This window comes from Thermobia domestica, chromosome 12 (genome assembly GCF_964235325.1).
Source record: "Thermobia domestica chromosome 12, izTheDome1.hap1.1, whole genome shotgun sequence".
Lineage (NCBI taxonomy): Eukaryota > Metazoa > Arthropoda > Insecta > Zygentoma > Lepismatidae > Thermobia > Thermobia domestica.
Genome location: NC_137465.1, coordinates 99,818,155 through 99,837,328, shown reverse-complemented (window position 1 = coordinate 99,837,328; position 19,174 = coordinate 99,818,155). Strand labels below are relative to the sequence as shown.

The window sequence follows — 19,174 nt, the reverse complement described above, 5'->3', positions numbered from 1 at the left end:
GGGTGATGGAATTTGATTCGTTGTGGGTATATTTGTGATTTGTATTGCATGTCAAACTACAGGTTCATGTCGCAATGCCGATTGAAAAGGAACGTTAACTTTAAAATTCAGACAGCCAATCAATAATGTAGGGTTGTGCTATAATAGTATGAAAATCTCCAAAAGCCAGTTGAGTTGATTTTGAGTTTAACGTCCTGTTCAACAGCGAGGCTATATGAGACGTGGACCTACTGATTAACGTTTAATCTTAACCACATGAACTCCCACCGGGAATCGAACCTGGGTCTCCCACGCCAAAGGCGCGTACGCTAACCGCTTAGCCATGAAGCTCCATTGAAGGCGAATATCGCAAATAAGTACTTTAAATCTTAATAAATTGAAATTTAGTTTTAAAAACTTGTTTTGAAGACATGCGACTCAAAACTAATTTTGATTCTTTAGTTATAAACTTAGCCATAATTGTTGTCATCATGAGAATTATCAAAGCGTTAGCATGAGGCATATGATTTCAAAAACTCTGTTTCTAGATTAAGAACACAAAGGCGCTCTTCTGAAACTGTAAATCAGATAGTAGAACAAAGAAGTTAATAAGTATTGAACTTACCTTGAACATCCATCTCTCTTTGAGAGATTCAGTCTTTGATAGAATTGCAGTATAGTAAATTATATGTTAACTTTGAAGCATTTTTTTGCAAGTCCTTTATTAAAACATTTTCTACCTACAAGTGAGAATAATAAAGAAAATTATTTAGATGCTTTCCTCTCTCTTTCCTTTGAAAACGATAGTGTATATTTGAATTCCAGAATATCTTAAGAGATTTTCGTACATTCTTCATATACAAAATTTGAAATATAATTAAGTATTTTGTTTGTAGGGATCTCTCAGCCTGATACTTCGAGCAGTATGGATTATATGCCTGACTATGGTTTGTTCGAAGCTAGTCGTATTGCCTGTCCAGTATTACCTCAATATCATCCTAAACAATTAATGGAGTTGTTAAATTCAGGGAAGATCCGATGGGTAAAAGCTATTCTTTCTCATTTAGTAAGGTAAGTCATCAGTACATCTTCTTATATTAACTTTGGGGAAAATAATTCACTTGAAATTTAGTTTTTTTCCCCTAGGGGATTGTAGGGCATCTAAATATTTTAAAATGCCAGAAAGTAAACTCAAGTGCTACAATTCGCGAACAGTTAATTTCCGGCTGTATAATATCATTCATTTTATGCAACTTCAGGGTTGCATCGGTTTTGTTAAATAAAATCTTGCCACTAATTTTCAGAATTAAACTCTTGCTTTCAGACTATAAGTAACTTTAAAGTAGATTATGGCGTAGTTTCAGTGTAACAGTGGTTTAGTTGCCCACAAGAAATGTATCCATTTCGAAGGGGATCGAACTGGAAACACAAACTAAATGAAATACTTTAAATAGGAATTGGATTATCATTGCTTTATGAGGGCACTCATTTGACCTGTATTAACACTCAATGGGTAAACCTTTGATTCTGTTACATCTGTTGTGTTTGGTATCAGTTGCCAATGCTTTGAACTCAATGTGATTTAAATAGTCTAGTCTTCAACAATCTGGCTTATATTAGTATTCATCTTTACAGTTGTTGTTGTTCTCAGCCCATAATGGTTAATACGTTATGAGTTGGTTTGCTTCAAAAAGGATTTAACATATCAGGTCACCTAACCCATAACTGACATTTTTATTTGGTCTTTTTTTTAACCGAATTAGCTTCATATAAATGTGTTTGTCATAAATATGTTGTTGACTTTTATTTACGTTTGCGGAGCTCGCTTCACTTTTCATCTTCATCTTCTTGAGTAATAGTATTCGATATTTTATGCAGTGTTGTAACATGCTTTTTATAAATTAATTGTAGGTAATTCTACATTTTCGAAGTCAGCAAACGCGTCTTCTGTTTTACAGTATCGGATAGATTAATCAGAACAAGCGAGAAGAGCTACATTATTGTATACGCAACAATTGATTGTTGTCAATCTTGACTTCTTGCTTGTTCCAAGTTAAAAATAAATGTATACCAATCTGAGTTCATTATTGCTTGCATTTGGCTGTATTGAATATTATTTTTAATAGTACGTATCTATTTTATAGTTACACGTGAAAGTAACTTGTATTTATCTAATAGTTTTTACAGTTTTGATTTTGCTTTCGTTTATTTAGTAAACTTCCAGATTCAGCCCGGGAGGACAGTTTTTACCGAAATTATTAACAATTAAAAACAATAAGAACAGCAGCAGCAACGGGAAAAGAAGAGAGTTGGACAGGGTTATATTTAAAGGTATCTTCCCGACGGTCATCTGGTGAAACCAAAGAAATAAATCTAGAAAAACTTCAGTCAGGATGGGCGGACACTAGATTCGATCCGTGACTTCCTAGTTACCAAGCAGTGACGCAAACCACTAGCCTACAACTGTAGTTCGCTTTCAGTTTAATGTACACACATAATAGATAAAACACTTCGTAAACGACCAATATATTCGCAATACTGTCTCAACATACAAATATAACAGAGTTAAATTGCTTATGAATGTCAGGTTTATGTGTGAGGTAGTAATATATATAGGTACAGGCTGAGTCACTGAGTCAAAATAAGTGTTACAAGCCAATATCTCGCGAACTATACATTAAATAAGAAAAATATTAAGAGCCAATGTACAATACATAGGGGCCTAAAAATGAGTCAAACACGAGGTTCCCCCTGCCCCCCAATTTGGGGGAGGGGATTGTACGTGAAATTTTCAAATGGAAACATAGGTGGAGTGATACCTCGTTCGAAAGAGCTTGGAAAATTGAACAATTTTTGTAGAAAACAATTTTTGATATGGGGTACCGGTTTCAAGATAACTCTCAAAAATGTCTCTGTATCAAATAAAATTTCCAGTACTTATAAATCAGAAACGGCTGAGTAGAAAATGGTGAAACAAAAATTAAAAAAGAAAAAGCCATAGGCAACGTGGAATGATTTTGTCGTGGTGTCCCCCAGGGCCCCGGGACCAACTTGAAAATTTCAAATGGGAATATAGGTCGAATGATACCTTGTTTGATAGATTGTGGAAAACCAAACAGCTTAGTACAAAATTTGTTTTGATTTCGGGCAAGCCTGTTTAAAAATGGCCGCTGAAAATGGTTCCCCCATTCAGATACAAAGCGCAGTATTCAAACTGAGTGTTACAAGCCAATATCCAGCGAACTATCCATCAAATAAGAAATATGTTAAGAGTCAATTTACAATACAGACAGGCCTAAAAATTGATCAAACACGAGATCTTAATTTTGTACGAAGGTGTTTGGTATTTCATAAGGTATCACTCGCCCTATATTGTCATTTGGAAATTCCACGTACATCCCTCCCTCCAAAATGAGATGCAGAGGAACCTCGTGTTTAACCCATATTTTAGGCCGTCTGTAGAGTACATTCTCTTAATACTTTTCTCATTTAATGCATAGTTCGCGGGATATTGGCGTGTAACATTCAATTTGAACACTGCGAATTGTATCTGAATGTGGAACCATTTTCAGCGGCCATTTTGAAACAGGTTTGCCCGAAATCAAATCAAATTTTGTACTAAGCTGTTTGGCTTTCCACGATCTATCAAACAAGGTATCATTCGACCTATATCCTATTTGAAATTTTCAAGTTAGTCCCGTTGCCCCATGATAGGGATCCTAGGGACACCGCAACAATACCATTCCACGTTGCCTATGGCTTTTAACTTTTTCATTTTTTGTTTCACCGTTTTCTACTCAGCCGTTTCTGATTTATAAGTACTGGAAATTTTATCTGATACAGAACCATTTTTGGGGTCCATCTTGCAAACGGTGCATCATATCAAAAATTGTTCAATTTTCCAAGCTCTTTCGAACGAGATATCACTCAACCTATGTTCCCATTTGAAAATTTCACGTACAACCCCCTCCTCCCAAAATGCGGGGTGGAGGGAACCTCATGTTTGACTAATTTTGTAGGCTCCTTTGTCTTGTACATTGGCTCTTAATATTTTTCTTATTTAATGTATAATTCGCGAGATATTGGCTTGTAACACTTATTTTGACTTACTCTGTATATATATATATATATATATATATAGAGAGAGAGAGAGAGAGAGAGAGAGGGACGTTATTGTAAAGTCTAGTATTCATAAATAGCTGAGTACAGTCAAGAAGGCACTAAAAGTCGAAGAAAATTTAGGGTAGTGGAAAAGTAACAGCTTATTAAGAATATGAGTAAATAACGTTTGGAATGGACTAAAACAGATAGTGTTCTGTAGACGATTAGAATAAAGCTTTCTTCTGGGATGAGAGCTAATCTATATTCCAGAGACAGAGTAAAATTGGTACGCGAAAGTCTTGGAAATTCAATATCACCTGTTCCGAAACATCCATCAGAAAATGGTCTGAAAGTGTACGTTGGTTCCTGTCGACTGACCAATACATTACAGGGCTTCAACGAAGTGATCTCACTCCTCCGAGAGATGCTTTAAGATCTCTTGTATCTCTGCTGGAGAATGCTGGACAACTTTTGAAGACAACAACATAAAGATGCTACCATGATCTGGGAATTCTTCCGGTCTGCTCCATCACATCGAGAATTTGTGCGCAGTTGTAAACAAAATCTCGAAAACGGATGGTGCAACTAAAATCCAGATGATTGAGATCCTTATTGAAGTGGGATTTTGTGTTTGAGAAAGTTATTAACGATACTTTTCCTGTATTAACAGCTTGATTCTAATTACTTTAATAGTAAAACACTAAATAATAAACCCTAGTGTGAGAATTTAAGTAACACAATGAATGGGTTGCCCTTCAGACTAGTATGTGTCTCTTCGTAACAGGTAAAAATATGGGTAGAAAAAGGGCACAAAAGGTGAAAAGGATAAAATAAAGTGACACAATTTTGGAAGTAGACCAAAATATATACCAAGCTTTATTATTTAACACGTGGCATTAACTGATGCGAATCGGCAATTTGCAAGTGGCGACACTTATTTGATGTGACACGTTATAAAACGAAGTTGGTCTATATGTGTTTTTGAACAACTTCCAGTATGACGTAGCTACTAATTTATGTATATATATGTATGTATATTTCAACCACTTACCACCATCTTTACGAAGGGCTACACATTAGTCCGAAATACAAGGTATTAAACTTTGCCAGCAAGAATAGTGAGCGGAATTACACACGTTGTATTGTGGTATAACGTTACAGCGCTATTTTCTAAAAATTTAAATGTTGAATTTTCATTGTCGAACGATGCATCATCATTAAGGCATCTACTTCCATACAGTTCAGTTGCATTGTTTCTTTGTGGTTTGCATTGTCACTAGCTTAAAAATGTCCATTAAGGTAATTGGTACCTTGGTAGTATACTGCTTGATCCTAGTCATATGATAATACTGCCACAACTGAGGAAAGGTACAACATTTATTCCAATTTAATATAATATTTAGGACATAAGAAAATAAGCATCATACTCTTCGAAAGGAGAACAATTGGCTTAGGATGAGTTTCATTCTTCCTCGCGGTACATTATGTGGTATGCCAAGTTCTATAAATTCTCCGAATGTATTCCTTACAGTAACTCACACTTGGGAACAGAAAAGTACAGAAATTACTTTTAGTTCAATTATGTTTGTGCCTGAATGATGTTTGTTTATTTGTTCTTCAATATTTGCTAAACGTAGACAAGACAAAATAAGATCTTAAGAGCAATGCTTAAAATGCACGAAATACAGAGTTTGTCTTACATCACACGTTAGAGTAGTGCAGGTGGTGATGTAACGGAAGCGGATGTTTCTCGTCGTTGATCGCTGCCTTAAAGTAAGATTGACTTTTTTTTTTTTTTTAATGCGAAGGGTACATGTACAAGGTGACCACAAATTACGGGATCATATTTTAATTTTAAATTACATTTAATTGTTGAAATTGGTCTATAATTTTGACATCTGTTTATGATGTGTAAATAGAAACTTAGACAATACAATTACGATTTCATCTGTTTTCCAGATAGTAATCAATTCGGGCTCCATTAAAGTCAATGTGAATGAATTTGAAGATGTAACATTTTCACATGGCTTATGGCACTTTAAATAGGAACAGAAAATTGAATTTCTCAGTAATAAGATCTTTTAATTGGTTGGGGTCTACGCGACTTTTTAATGTTTAAAACTAACTTGTTGATTCTTGAGATAAGGTGACATTTAGGTGCTGGTGATTTATATTCTTGCAACATTCATTGATGAACTTCTGGTACGTTATTGGTACTTAAAAAACCACGCAACTGAACACTTACTAGTAATACCTTAGCGGTGTAAGTTTTTTTTCTGTCTCTTTTCTTTTTTTTACGCGCATTCACTCCCTCACTAACTATAAACTGCATTACTTCAAAAGCTATATGGGAACTAAGAGTGCTGTTAATTCGTGACCATCCTTATTAAATAAGGAAAATAACTCCTGAATCTTCACAGAGCCAGTGGGTTTAGTATATACGATGTACTCGTATCTTTATTAATTTTAGTGTTATCTTTAATCCACTTGCTCAAAATATATGAGTGAAGTGAAATGAAACAGCTGTTGACACAATTTAAAAGGAAAAGTTCTTAAGCATAAATATGGCATCATCTGACGTCCTGAAATTGAACCTACCATAGCCATATGTTTATGGAGGCCATCTTAAATTTTATATTTTAAATTAGGTATAGTGAGTCATATACAAATGCAGAATTTTATGAAAAATTCACTTCAGATTTTTATTTCCAATATTTTTTTTAACGACATTGACCGTATATTTAAATTTCAAATTTATTTGTAAATTTCCATAGTAAAGAGAAAGCTTCATTGGTTCAAGCATGTATAATTTATGTTACATGGACAGCAGTAATTTTTTGTACCATTGGCTAATATAATCCTTAATATGTTTTAGTTATTGACCAAAGTTGTTTCTTCTAGATGTATTTCAGGTACATGCGCAATTCGGCAAGGTTCACTAGTGCATTCAAGTACAGATGAAGAGAATCTTGTAAAACAAAAGGGGTGGTCTCGCTCACGCACTTTGTCAGTTAGTTATGGTGGACCAGGTACGTATTATAATGAGCAACAGTATTTCATTTAAAATTCATAGACCATAAGTTGACCATAAGTTTTCACTCTTTTCAGTGCCATTAGCTCATTTCTTAAGATAATTAAGTGAGCAAGTACGTTGAAGAAACAATCTATTATATAAAAGAGAACGCACAAATCCTTTGTTAGCTCATCACGCTAATACGGCTGAACCAATTTCTTTCATTTTTGGGGGGTTATTAGGATTTGGACCCTAGATGGTTTTTATCATATCACTTTAATTTTTAATTACCAGTGTCTTGAGATAATTGACCATTCAAGTGTCCATAACGTACAAATCCTTTGTTAGTTCATCATAGGTATAAAAATAAACGTATTTATATGCAACCCGCATGACCGTATCACTCGGCGGGTTAACATAAATGACAGGCGATATAATGTTAACATTTACTGCAATTTGAAAGCGAAAAAGTAAAAATTATCTAAGTAACAAAGTTTATTGCGTTCCGGGGTGACCGCAGCGAAGCGGGGTGAACGCTGCTAGTAATACATAAACTAATAATTATAAATATTTGTTGTGTGGGGCTGGGAGAAAGGGCGTGATGGTCCAGCGTTGCTTGATACCGAGATTGATCCAAATCGTGTTGAAATTTCTTGTGATATCAATGGATAAGCTTGCATATGTGCATTATTTTTATTCATATTAGTTTCATTTTTTTGTATATAGTTTAGTGGTTTAGTGAATTCTTCGTGTTTCTTTTAGTGATTTTTCTGGTGAGTTTTAGTGAGTTGTGTTTGCATTGGCTGGCAACAGTGCCTTCAGTGTGTTATTCAAGTTGTGTCTCTGCATTCGACAATGTGCTGCGAAGTGCAACTAGGCAAGCATATTCATTAATAGTTTAGAAAAACATATTTATTCATAGTCTTTAGAGAAACACATGTTCATTCATAGACAAGATTTACATGTTCTTAACAGTGTTTTAGAGTGCTACTCAGTTTATGTGTGATCGAAGACAAAGTATGATGGTTAGCAAGCAACATGTGGTTTAGCTAGCAGCAAGCAACGATTACTGCAGAAAGATGTTAAGATAAGTAATTCATTGTACTAATATTTAAGTATTATATCAGTATATTAACATATGAACAAAGCATGTTATATTTATCATATTAACACATGTACCTTTAAATAAGAATTGAAGCAAGTAACATCTAAAATATTCGTCAAGTCTTATTTCTCGTTCCTTCATGATATCTGGGTGAATCAGTAAAATGGGTTTAATCATACAGTTCATTAGCTTTGGATGTGATATGTGTGATTTGTAAATAAAGTACATAAACATATCACCCCTTCATACATCAACAGTTTTTTGGTCCTCCGTCCACCGGATGTCAGAACGAGAAACGTGACTTTGCATTGTTTGTTCTCGTGTGTGTTTGTGTGGGTGCTGGCTGTCATAAGCAGGACAGAGCTGTTCATATCAGTATAGTGGTGTGTGCGCATTCAACCCAGCTGAATTCAAGGTTACACGTTTGTAGGTCACTCAGAAATAAAAAGAAAAATATATTGTCAGCGGTTTGAGTAGTTAAAAAAAAAAAAAAGGACTGAAACAATGGCAGAAGTGCAGTTGGGTCAATTAATTAAGAAACGTGCTTCGGTCAAAGGTCAGGCAACAAGAATACAGACATTTCTTCAAAAACTACAGAATGAAAATAAACCTAGCATACAAGAAGCAAGAACAAGGCTAGTTGCACTTGAAGGGGTTTTTATTAAGTTTGATGAGATACAGTCAGAAATAGAGCTCTTAGATGAGACGGGTGAACAAGAAACGCACAGAATTACATTCGAGGAACTGTATTATGATTCAAAGGTTAAGTTACAAGAATTTATTGATAGTTTTGAACAAAAAACGGATTCAGGGACAGCAAATAACAAAGCTGGAAATTCTAGTAGTAGTTCAGTACAATTGCCTAAAATTTCCTTGCCCACATTTTGTGGTAAATACGAGGAGTGGTCGCCCTTTAAGGACATTTTCATTTCCCTTATTCACAATAACGAATCATTAAGTACAGTTTGTAAGTTTCAATATTTGCGCACATCGCTCAAGGGAGAAGCGTTTACATTAATAGCAAATCTGCCTACAGTAGAAGTTAATTACGAAATTGCATGGAAGCTTCTTGTTAAACGCTACGAAAACAAACGGTTGATAGCTTCGACATATGTACGAGGGTTGCTCAATATCAAGCCAGTAACGAAAGAAAATGCTAAAGACATTAGACAATTTGTAAATACTGCACGTAGTAATTTTCAAGCCCTTGAAGCATTGAATTTGGACAAACCTTTGCATGACGTACTCCTAACACAACATTTAGTAGAAAAACTTGATTCGACAAGCAAAAGGGAATGGGAAGCTGAACAAAGTAGTGACTCCTTTCCATCGTTATCGGAATTATTTTCATTTTTAGAAGGTCGTTGTCAAATGTTAGAAAATATTCGTCCTACTCAATCTGAAAGTACTTATGACAACAAAAGTGTAGATTCCAAAGCAAAAAGAAAGAATAACAGTCAAGTGAATGCGTTTGTTACTGTGCTTCCAAATGCATGTAATATTTGCCGTAGCAAAGAAACGCATGCTGTTTTTCGTTGCCCAGAATTTCTGAGTGCCAACATTAATCAAAGAAAGGAGCTCGTGAAGCAAAATAAACTATGTTTTAATTGCTTAGGTAATAAACATCAAGTAAAGGCATGCAAATCAAGTACTTGTAAGAAATGTAATTTTAAGCATAATACACTGTTGCATGAAGATACTGCTCAGGAGGCTACTAACAAAGACAGTTCAAGCAAAACAAATAACAATAATACTAATGTACCTAAAGTTAAGGAACAGAACCAGGTTAAAGTTCAACCACAGGACTCTTATTGCTCATTTAAGATTAATTATGGTCAGCAAGTCTTATTAGCAACAGCGTTAGTTAACGTAACAGACACTAAAGGTCGTTTTCAACAATGCAGAGTGTTATTAGATGCAGCGTCTCAATCGAATTTTGTAAGCGAAGCTTTAGTTCATAGATTAGGTCTCAAGAAAACGAAAAATCGTGTTCCCATTAGAGGTATCAATTCTGTAACTTCCGAAGCTCAGTACAGTGTTGAAGTTCATATTTATTCACGAACATGTGATTTTAATGCAGTGGTCGATTGTTTAGTATTGCCAAACATTACAGGTTGCATACCTTCTAAGGATATCGATTACAGTAATTGGAACTTGCCAAAGGATATTTGCTTAGCCGATCCAAATTTTCATCGCTCGTCGTCAGTAGACATGCTTATAGGTGCGGGGTTATTCTACAGTCTCCTCGAGCCAGGCCAGAAGACTAGAAAAGGAAATTATCCAGTTTTGCAGGAAACGAAGCTAGGATACGTTGTCGTCGGAAATATGCCTTCAATACCCGAAGAAGCCAACCAGTCGGTAATTTCATGTTTTGCTCAGATGGAGACAGACTTGGATACACAATTGAGAAAATTCTGGGAACTCGAAGATCTTCAGACTAAGATTTACACGCCGGAAGAAGAAAATTGTGAGAAGCATTTTTTAAAGAATACAACCAGAAATGGAGATGGAAGATTTATTGTCAAATTACCAAAGAAGGAAGAGAATGCAGCTTTAGGAGAGTCTTACAACATGGCACTACAAAGATTTAAGCAGCTTGAAAGAAGATTGCTACAAAATCCTGAGTTTCATAAACAATATGCCGCCTTCATGGATGAGTATTTAAGTTTGGGTCACATGCGAAACGTTACAGAAGAAGACGTGAACAGCAGCAGCAGTTGTTATCTTCCACATCATCCTGTATTCAAGATGGACAGTACAACAACTAAATTAAGAGTGGTTTTTGATGCAAGTGCAAAAACGTGTAATGGCAAATCATTGAATGACATTCTTCAAGTTGGGCCAATTGTTCAAGATGACTTGTACTCCATTATTTTAAGGTTTCGGTTGTATCCAGTTGCATTTACAGCAGACTTAGAGAAAATGTACCGCCAAATATTAATTCATGATGAGGACAAGTGTTTACAACGCATCCTTTGGAGAAATTCAGTAGAAGAACCGATCCAGTCGTATGAGTTACAAACAGTGACGTACGGGACTTCGTCAGCGTCCTTCTTGGCAACAAGATGTCTGAAGCAAATAGCGGAGGAAAATTCCAAGGAATTTCCAGAAGCGGCAGAAGTAATAAAACACAATTTCTACATTGATGATGTGTTAAAATCAGTACCAAACGTGTCAAAGGCCTTAGAACTACAGAAGGATCTTATTAATATTTTAAGCAGAGCAGGTTTCAAGCTTTGTAAATGGAGTTCTAACAAAGAAGAAGTACTTCAAGGAGTTCCTGAAGACTTCAGGGAAAAACAACAGCCAATCATACTTGGTCAGCAAGACGGTGTTAAGACTTTAGGAATAGCATGGATTCCATTAACAGACAAACTTATAATTTCGAACAAAATTTGTAAACACGGAACTGCAGTAGAAAGTAATGTTGCAATGACAAAAAGACAAGTCGTCAGTATAGTGTCATCTATCTTCGATCCATTAGGTCTAATCGCTCCAATTGTCATCAAATACAAGAATTTCTTACAGAAGTTGTGGAAGACAGGGATGGATTGGAATGACCCATTAGACACAGTCCTACAAGTTGAGTGGAATCAATTAATGTCTTGGTTACCTGCGATGGCGAAGATACAAATTACAAGAAACGTAATGTCTTCGGAGAACGTTAAGGAAATTCAATTACATGTTTTTTGCGATGCAAGTGAAGAAAATTTTGGAGCAGTAGTGTACATCAGGGCTACAGACGAGCAAGGAAACATTGAAGTCAATTTACTTTGTTCAAAGTCGAAGGTTGCACCACTGAAGAAGCAAACTTTGCCTAGATTGGAATTATGTGGTGCACTGTTACTTTCGAAGCTAATAGACAAAACGCTATCCATATTGAATATAGAGGTCAGTGGTATACACCTGTGGACAGACTCGACGATAGTTTTGTCATGGATCAAATCACCTCCCAATCGTTGGAAGACATTTGTATCCAACAGGGTGGCTCAAATTCAGAGAATCACATCAATCAATCAATGGCACCACGTGCCTAGTAAAGAAAATGCGGCAGACATAGTTAGTCGAGGAGCGGATCCCAATACTCTTATTCAGTCTCGAGAATGGTGGCATGGTCCAGAGTTTCTTCACACAGCAGAATGGCCATGTCAAGAACAAAATGAGCCAGTTAATATTCCAGAAGAGAAGAAAGTCATGATAAGTTTGGTGGCAGTTCATGAAACAAGCTTTATGAAAAGGTATTCATCGTTAAACAAAATGTTGAGAGTAGTAGCATATTGTTTGCGATTCAAACATAATTGTCTTTCCAAGAAATTAGAAAGAAAAACCGATAGTCTTGACGCTTCGGAACTTCGTTTAGCGTTACACAGATGTATCAAGATAGTACAACATACTACCTATCATCAAGAAATATTGAACTTGCAGCAACAAATGGAAGTTTCAACAAAGAGCCCAATCAAGGATCTTTTTCCATTTCTGGACACGGAAGGAATGCTAAGAGTAGGAGGAAGATTGGAACATTCAAACTTGGAGTACGACAACAAGCACCAATTCATCTTACCTGCAGGACATCATTTCACCCACCTGATAGTCAAAGAAGAACATAAAAGGTTGCTTCATGCAGGACCACAGCTTCTTATTGCATCTTTGCGTACCAGATATTGGATTCCAAGAGCTAAGAAGATGGTCAAGGCAATAGTACACAATTGTTTGGTTTGTTTCAAGTGGAGATCAACAAGTTCATCACAGTTAATGGGACACTTACCCAAGGAGAGAGTAAATGAAGCAAGACCATTTGTACACGTGGGAGTGGACTATGCAGGATTCTTTTATGTCAAGCCCACGATTCGCAGCAAAATTCAAATGAAAGTCTATGCAGCGTTGTTCATCTGTTTAGCCACTAGAGCAGTTCACATAGAAATAGTTTCAGACTTAAGTTCTCAAGCCTTCATCGCAGCATTGAAGAGATTTATTGCTAGGCGAGGAAAATGCTTATCTATCTGTAGCGACAATGGTTCAAACTTTGTTGGCGCCAATCGAGAATTGCAACAATTTTTTGAATCTAAGACTAACAGAAAGCACATCCTGGAATACTCAGCTCAAGAAGGTTTAGAATGGAAATTCATTCCTGCCAGATCTCCTCACATGGGGTCATGGGAAAGTTCAATAAAATCCATGAAGTACCACCTACGGCGTGTAGCAGGAACAGCAAGTCTGACATACGAAGAGTTGAACACGTTACTTATTCAAATTGAAGCCATTCTAAATTCAAGACCATTGACAGCCATTTCCAACGATCCTACAGATCCAATGTATCTCAGTCCAGGACATTTTTTGATGGGAGCTACACTTCTCAGCCTTCCGGAACCAGATCTACTGGACGTACCTATCAACAGATTAGGAAGATGGCAACGGATTCAACAAATGAAGCAGCATATTTGGAAACGTTGGTCAAGGGATTACCTCAACCAGTTACAACAAAGAAGAAAATGGAAGTCAGCTCAGCCTAATCTACAACCGGGCATGGTCGTATTGTTAAAAGAAGACAATGTTCCTCCTCAAGTGTGGAAGTTAGGTGTGATTGAAGAAGTTCATCCGGGCAGTGATAATTTAGTGCGAGTGGCAACTGTGAAGTGTAAAAGTGGCATTTTTCGGCGTAGTGTTGCTAAGCTAATTCCTTTACCCCTAGAATATTAATTGATTATGTCCAATCAAGGAGGGGGAGGATGGATAAGCTTGCATATGTGCATTATTTTTATTCATATTAGTTTCATTTTTTTGTATATAGTTTAGTGGTTTAGTGAATTCTTCGTGTTTCTTTTAGTGATTTTTCTGGTGAGTTTTAGTGAGTTGTGTTTGCATTGGCTGGCAACAGTGCCTTCAGTGTGTTATTCAAGTTGTGTCTCTGCATTCGACAATGTGCTGCGAAGTGCAACTAGGCAAGCATATTCATTAATAGTTTAGAAAAACATATTTATTCATAGTCTTTAGAGAAACACATGTTCATTCATAGACAAGATTTACATGTTCTTAACAGTGTTTTAGAGTGCTACTCAGTTTATGTGTGATCGAAGACAAAGTATGATGGTTAGCAAGCAACATGTGGTTTAGCTAGCAGCAAGCAACGATTACTGCAGAAAGATGTTAAGATAAGTAATTCATTGTACTAATATTTAAGTATTATATCAGTATATTAACATATGAACAAAGCATGTTATATTTATCATATTAACACATGTACCTTTAAATAAGAATTGAAGCAAGTAACATCTAAAATATTCGTCAAGTCTTATTTCTCGTTCCTTCATGATATCTGGGTGAATCAGTAAAATGGGTTTAATCATACAGTTCATTAGCTTTGGATGTGATATGTGTGATTTGTAAATAAAGTACATAAACATATCACCCCTTCATACATCATCAATCAACGACAGAAAACACCGATCCCATGCGTCTTCAGTAATCTTAAATAAAGACAGCATTTAATTATTATCGAGTCTGCGTACATTACTAAGCTAGTCAGTGGCTGTAATGTATTAAAATTACATTATTAGTTCTATATCAGGATGACTGCAGGCCTGGAAAATCTAGAATTAGCCTGGATGTAACCAGAGTATCTGGATTATTTTAAAGTTAATCTTGTTATTACAATTGTCTCTCTATAAATGTCTACCTATAAAACTGGATAATAATTATGATGTGATTGTAAAATACTAGTGCAGTTCTGGTTTATTGTTGACAGTCATGTAGAAGTCATATGTTATGTAGATGTCATGTTTGACAGTCATATGTACAGGGTATTAATGGACTATACCGACAAGCTGTAAGAGGTGATTACTCACATTAAAATAAGAAAACAGCTTCATATAGACGTGTGTGTGTGTGGGGGGGGGGGAAGTTCATAGTTTTAGAGATACGGTTATCCAAAATTGTCGAAAGCTAAATTTCAACACATGCTATTTCGAATAAGAGAAACAGTGGCAAACCATACCACCGTAGAGAAAGTCATACATACGCAGTCCAAAAGTGCGTATTCCATCAGCGAGCAAAAATCGTGCAAGGGATTCACAACAAGGTAGGCTATAGTTCACAAACAAACTCTACGGAATTCTCAGATATGCTTAGATTTCAAGATGGGTCAGTAGACAAAAGAAAAGCCTTGATAACAGTGGACACAGAATACTTTGACAAGAAGTCGGAAGTATTAGGGATCACTAGTTCTTCATGCTCGGAATAACGCGTGCCATTATGTATGTTATTACAGTATATTCAACTTTTTTTTTTCTTTTGTTTTAAACATATAAGCGTGAAATAAAACATTGCAGCTCACGTTATTCCGAACAAGAAGGACGACCGTGATGCTAACATTCCCTTACACTTCTGACTTTCCGCGTAAGCTTTCTATGTTTACTGTTGTCAAGGCTAAGGTACTCACGCAACAATTTTTGTACGGGCAGTTTGGTTACAGGCATATAATCTGAAGTACTCACTAACTACCTCCATAAAAATTATTGTGGAAGTACTGCAGGATTCTGAAACATGTATTTTTGGGTAGAGCACATATTATTTCCATATTAGTAAAGTCTTGACCCGACTACAGTAGGCCCCATAGTTTTAGAGCTGTGGACCTTTAAAGTTCATTTTTTTCACGTTTTCGGCAACCTATAACTCCGAAAGGAAGCATTTGTGCACCCAGGTTGGTCTATACTTTTTGTCTGACCTTGGTGTCAGGATGGTGTCAGGATTCACCTCCCAAACGTTGTCGGTGTTGTTTCGAAACACCCTGTATAAGTTCAGTGCAAGGTAATATGAATATTCTCATAACGGCATAGAAGAAACCAGCCTCGAACTAAACCTAGAAAAAACAAAGATACATAGTGACAAATGGCAAGCATATTAGTAAAGATGACAAACATTATAACCAATAATAGTAAGGTAAGAACTAATGCTACCACTTGATGTTCAGGGGAAAGAAATAAAGCAAGTTATAATCAATAATCTATTTGTGCATAGTTTTTTTTTTTTTAATTTTAACGTCCTACGATTATACTCCAACGCTACAGAGACGAAGATGATGAGATTAATGATAATAGTGAAATGCAGAAAGTGGAATGAAACAAGAATTCAAGAAAACTCGCACAAGACGTTTATCTACAACAAAGTGCACTTGACGCAGACTGCGGTTGAACCAGAAATCCTACGCACCAGAGATGAGCGCTCTACTACTGAGCCACCAAAACCTCTATTTGTAAATGGTTTGTTGTATCCAGTGAAAAGACAAGCTGAAAATATTCGAAAACAAAAGTCCTGTAAAAAAGTTTGGAGTCAAAAAACATGAGTGAAAGGTTAAAATTTCATAGAGCGGATCTCAACAACATACACTAATCATTGGATATTACCAAAGTTGTTAGGTTAATACGTTTAAGTTTGGCGGGGCAAGTCGCCGGAATGAGATATTTACACGGGCTGTATGGAATTCTAGTTAAAGAGCTGATGAGCGAGAGGCATTCTGGATAGGTCTAGAAGAGGATAATTAGAAATATAAAGAAACTTGGGGAGGGGGGAATAAGGCGTAGTAGCTGAATGGATTGGATTGGCACAGAGTCTGCGGTAGTGAACTTCCATTGGTTCCTTAAGCCATAGTATTACTGGGGTATAGTAAGGAAGTCCATAATTCTCTGAAGATCATTAAGCGTTAAACATCAACCATGAATCTTATATTAGTGGAATAACTGCCTATACATTCTGATTTTTCTCTTATTTCATTGTTCCCTCAACCAGTAGAAAACTTAACTTTTAGTGTTAAAAGATTGCTGATCTAATGAACTACAGAATTTAGGACTAGTGTTGATAAATTGGTGCCACATGTGCACAATATTATTTTTTTTTCTTTTAAATAGTCTTAAAGTAATCAAGAGAAATTGAAGTATTACAACTGAAAACTTCTGTAATTCATGTATGCTCCATAATCTTATACCATCACACTTTCATGTGTCTAACTTGGTGTAATTTGCAAGACAATGAAGTAAAAATCTGTGTAGCATGTATGATTGTTTTATTGGTGGAATTCAGAACAGAAAATCTTTCTGGCAGGACTTTTCAGTTACGTAAGTTTTAGTAATTTTTCCGGATTATATGTATTGATGTGACAATTTAATGATTTTCGCGTTAACTTCGGCAGTTCCTTACTTATTATCAGTCTTTTTTTTCTTTTTTTAAATAAAAATAAAATAACTAGCTAGATGATGTATCTGAAGACGATGATATATTCTCGGAATTGTAACGCAGGTTAATAATAATAAATATTTACTTAGGTCAGATTTTATTTTCGTTTAAGTTTTATTGAAGTAGTTTCAAAGCTAGAATGAACAGTATTCAGTTTTTTGATAATTTGTTGGATATTTTGCTGGTGAGGCGAAATTTCTTCTTTTTCTTTGTGTTTCAGTTGTAATTTGTATTTTATTGTTTAAAGCACTCAGGTACTTGAGAGTTGTGTTTTATTTCATCTTTAGTTGTTATTTATTTATGATAAAACTCCAGCTGACCAAAGCAGTATATACAGGGTGTAAACAAAGGTTGTTTACAACGCTTGGGAGGTGATTCTCTAGATGAAAACAAGTAAAAATGTAATACAATGTCCATCTCGGCCTCTTAACCGAGTTACGGACGTCCAAAAGGGTGGGAAAATGAACTTTGAAGGCTAATTCTGGCAAAACGACAGAGATAGAAGGGCGGTGTTAGGCGGCCCACACAGACTCTCAACATGGACTATCCAAAGATACTAAGATTAGATGTGTACAAGGCGAGCGCAAGGGATTCCCCAAAGGATGCGAAGCATGCCGCGGACGTTATGAGGGCAAAGTAAGGTGAGAGGATGTATGTGAAGTGTTCATGCATACAGAAACGAATAGCTGAAGTGTGTATGCGTATTCAAGATGGCGGGAGAAGTGCGTGGTTGCATAACCGTACAGGAAAGAAGCGCAATTTCGCCAGGGTTATTCAAAGCATGTGTTCGAGAAAGCAGAAAAGGCAGTCGACAGTGGGGTAGGGACATAAAGCACTCTACATAGGGTCGACAGTTGTGTAATTAGAAAGCGCTAATGGGGAGGTGATGCAACGTTTACGATAGAGAAACCGAAATCGGTTCCGGTGATAGTACTCGTAGAAGATAAGCTTCAGCTGATTACTGTAATTGCAATACAAACAGCAAGAATGAAAAACTGAGTAGTTAAGGCTGAATTCGACCACTGCGTTAGAGTGTAAAAAGCTTTTGATGATATTTATGACGAAACTGTGGATCACACAAAGTTGTGAATTCGGATAATTGTAGATTACCTATGCATTGAACTATGCGTTGAAAAAAGTAAAATATTCCTTATCATTGCCATTGTTGAATAAAAAGAGCATTTGAATGAGAAGTTACGGTTTTCGATAATGAACTGAGCTTGAACAGTGGTTCTACTTGTCTCTTATTATTAAAGTAAGTTTTATTTAGTGACTAAGCTTTTCAAACTGTAGTTAGAAATATAAAAGATATTGCGAGACTGCACAATTTTAAACTACTTCTTGTTTCGACGAAATTATCCACACAAATGGAGTGTTCTTTAGGTGGAATTCACCCGCAAAGAGATTCACACAGTACGGCAAGATGCAGATACACAACAGCAGTGGGAACTGGCATCCAGGATTAAACATGTGGGTGAAAGAGCAATTCAATGAGCATTTAAGTAATAATAATAATAATAATAATAATAATAATAATAATAATAATAATAATAATAATAATAATAATAATAATAATAATAATAATAAATGATTCTCTCGCGTACTTGACGCGTCGGGCAACCAACAGCGTCCACTGTTTTATGAAGCAGTAAAACACCTCTAAAGCGAAAAGTTACCAGGTGATTTAGGAATAGCTTTCTGAGGAGTGTTGGAAATCTGGCAACCTTGCCTGTCATTACGAAAGGAGAAAG

The 19,174-nt window shown here is 36.0% G+C and overlaps 1 protein-coding gene across 3 annotated transcripts in view; it reads left to right on the top strand.

Moving 5' to 3' along the window:
- The window catches only part of Rbcn-3A (rabconnectin-3 alpha), a 354,959-nt gene that overhangs the window by 185,778 nt on the left and 150,007 nt on the right, over positions 1-19,174 (top strand). For all 3 annotated transcript variants that reach the window (XM_081733859.1, XM_081733860.1, XM_081733858.1), the window contains exons 27-28: positions 876-1,050; positions 6,982-7,109. In XM_081733859.1, the coding sequence (XP_081589985.1) occupies positions 876-1,050; positions 6,982-7,109 (303 nt within the window). The remainder of the gene's footprint in view (positions 1-875; positions 1,051-6,981; positions 7,110-19,174) is intronic.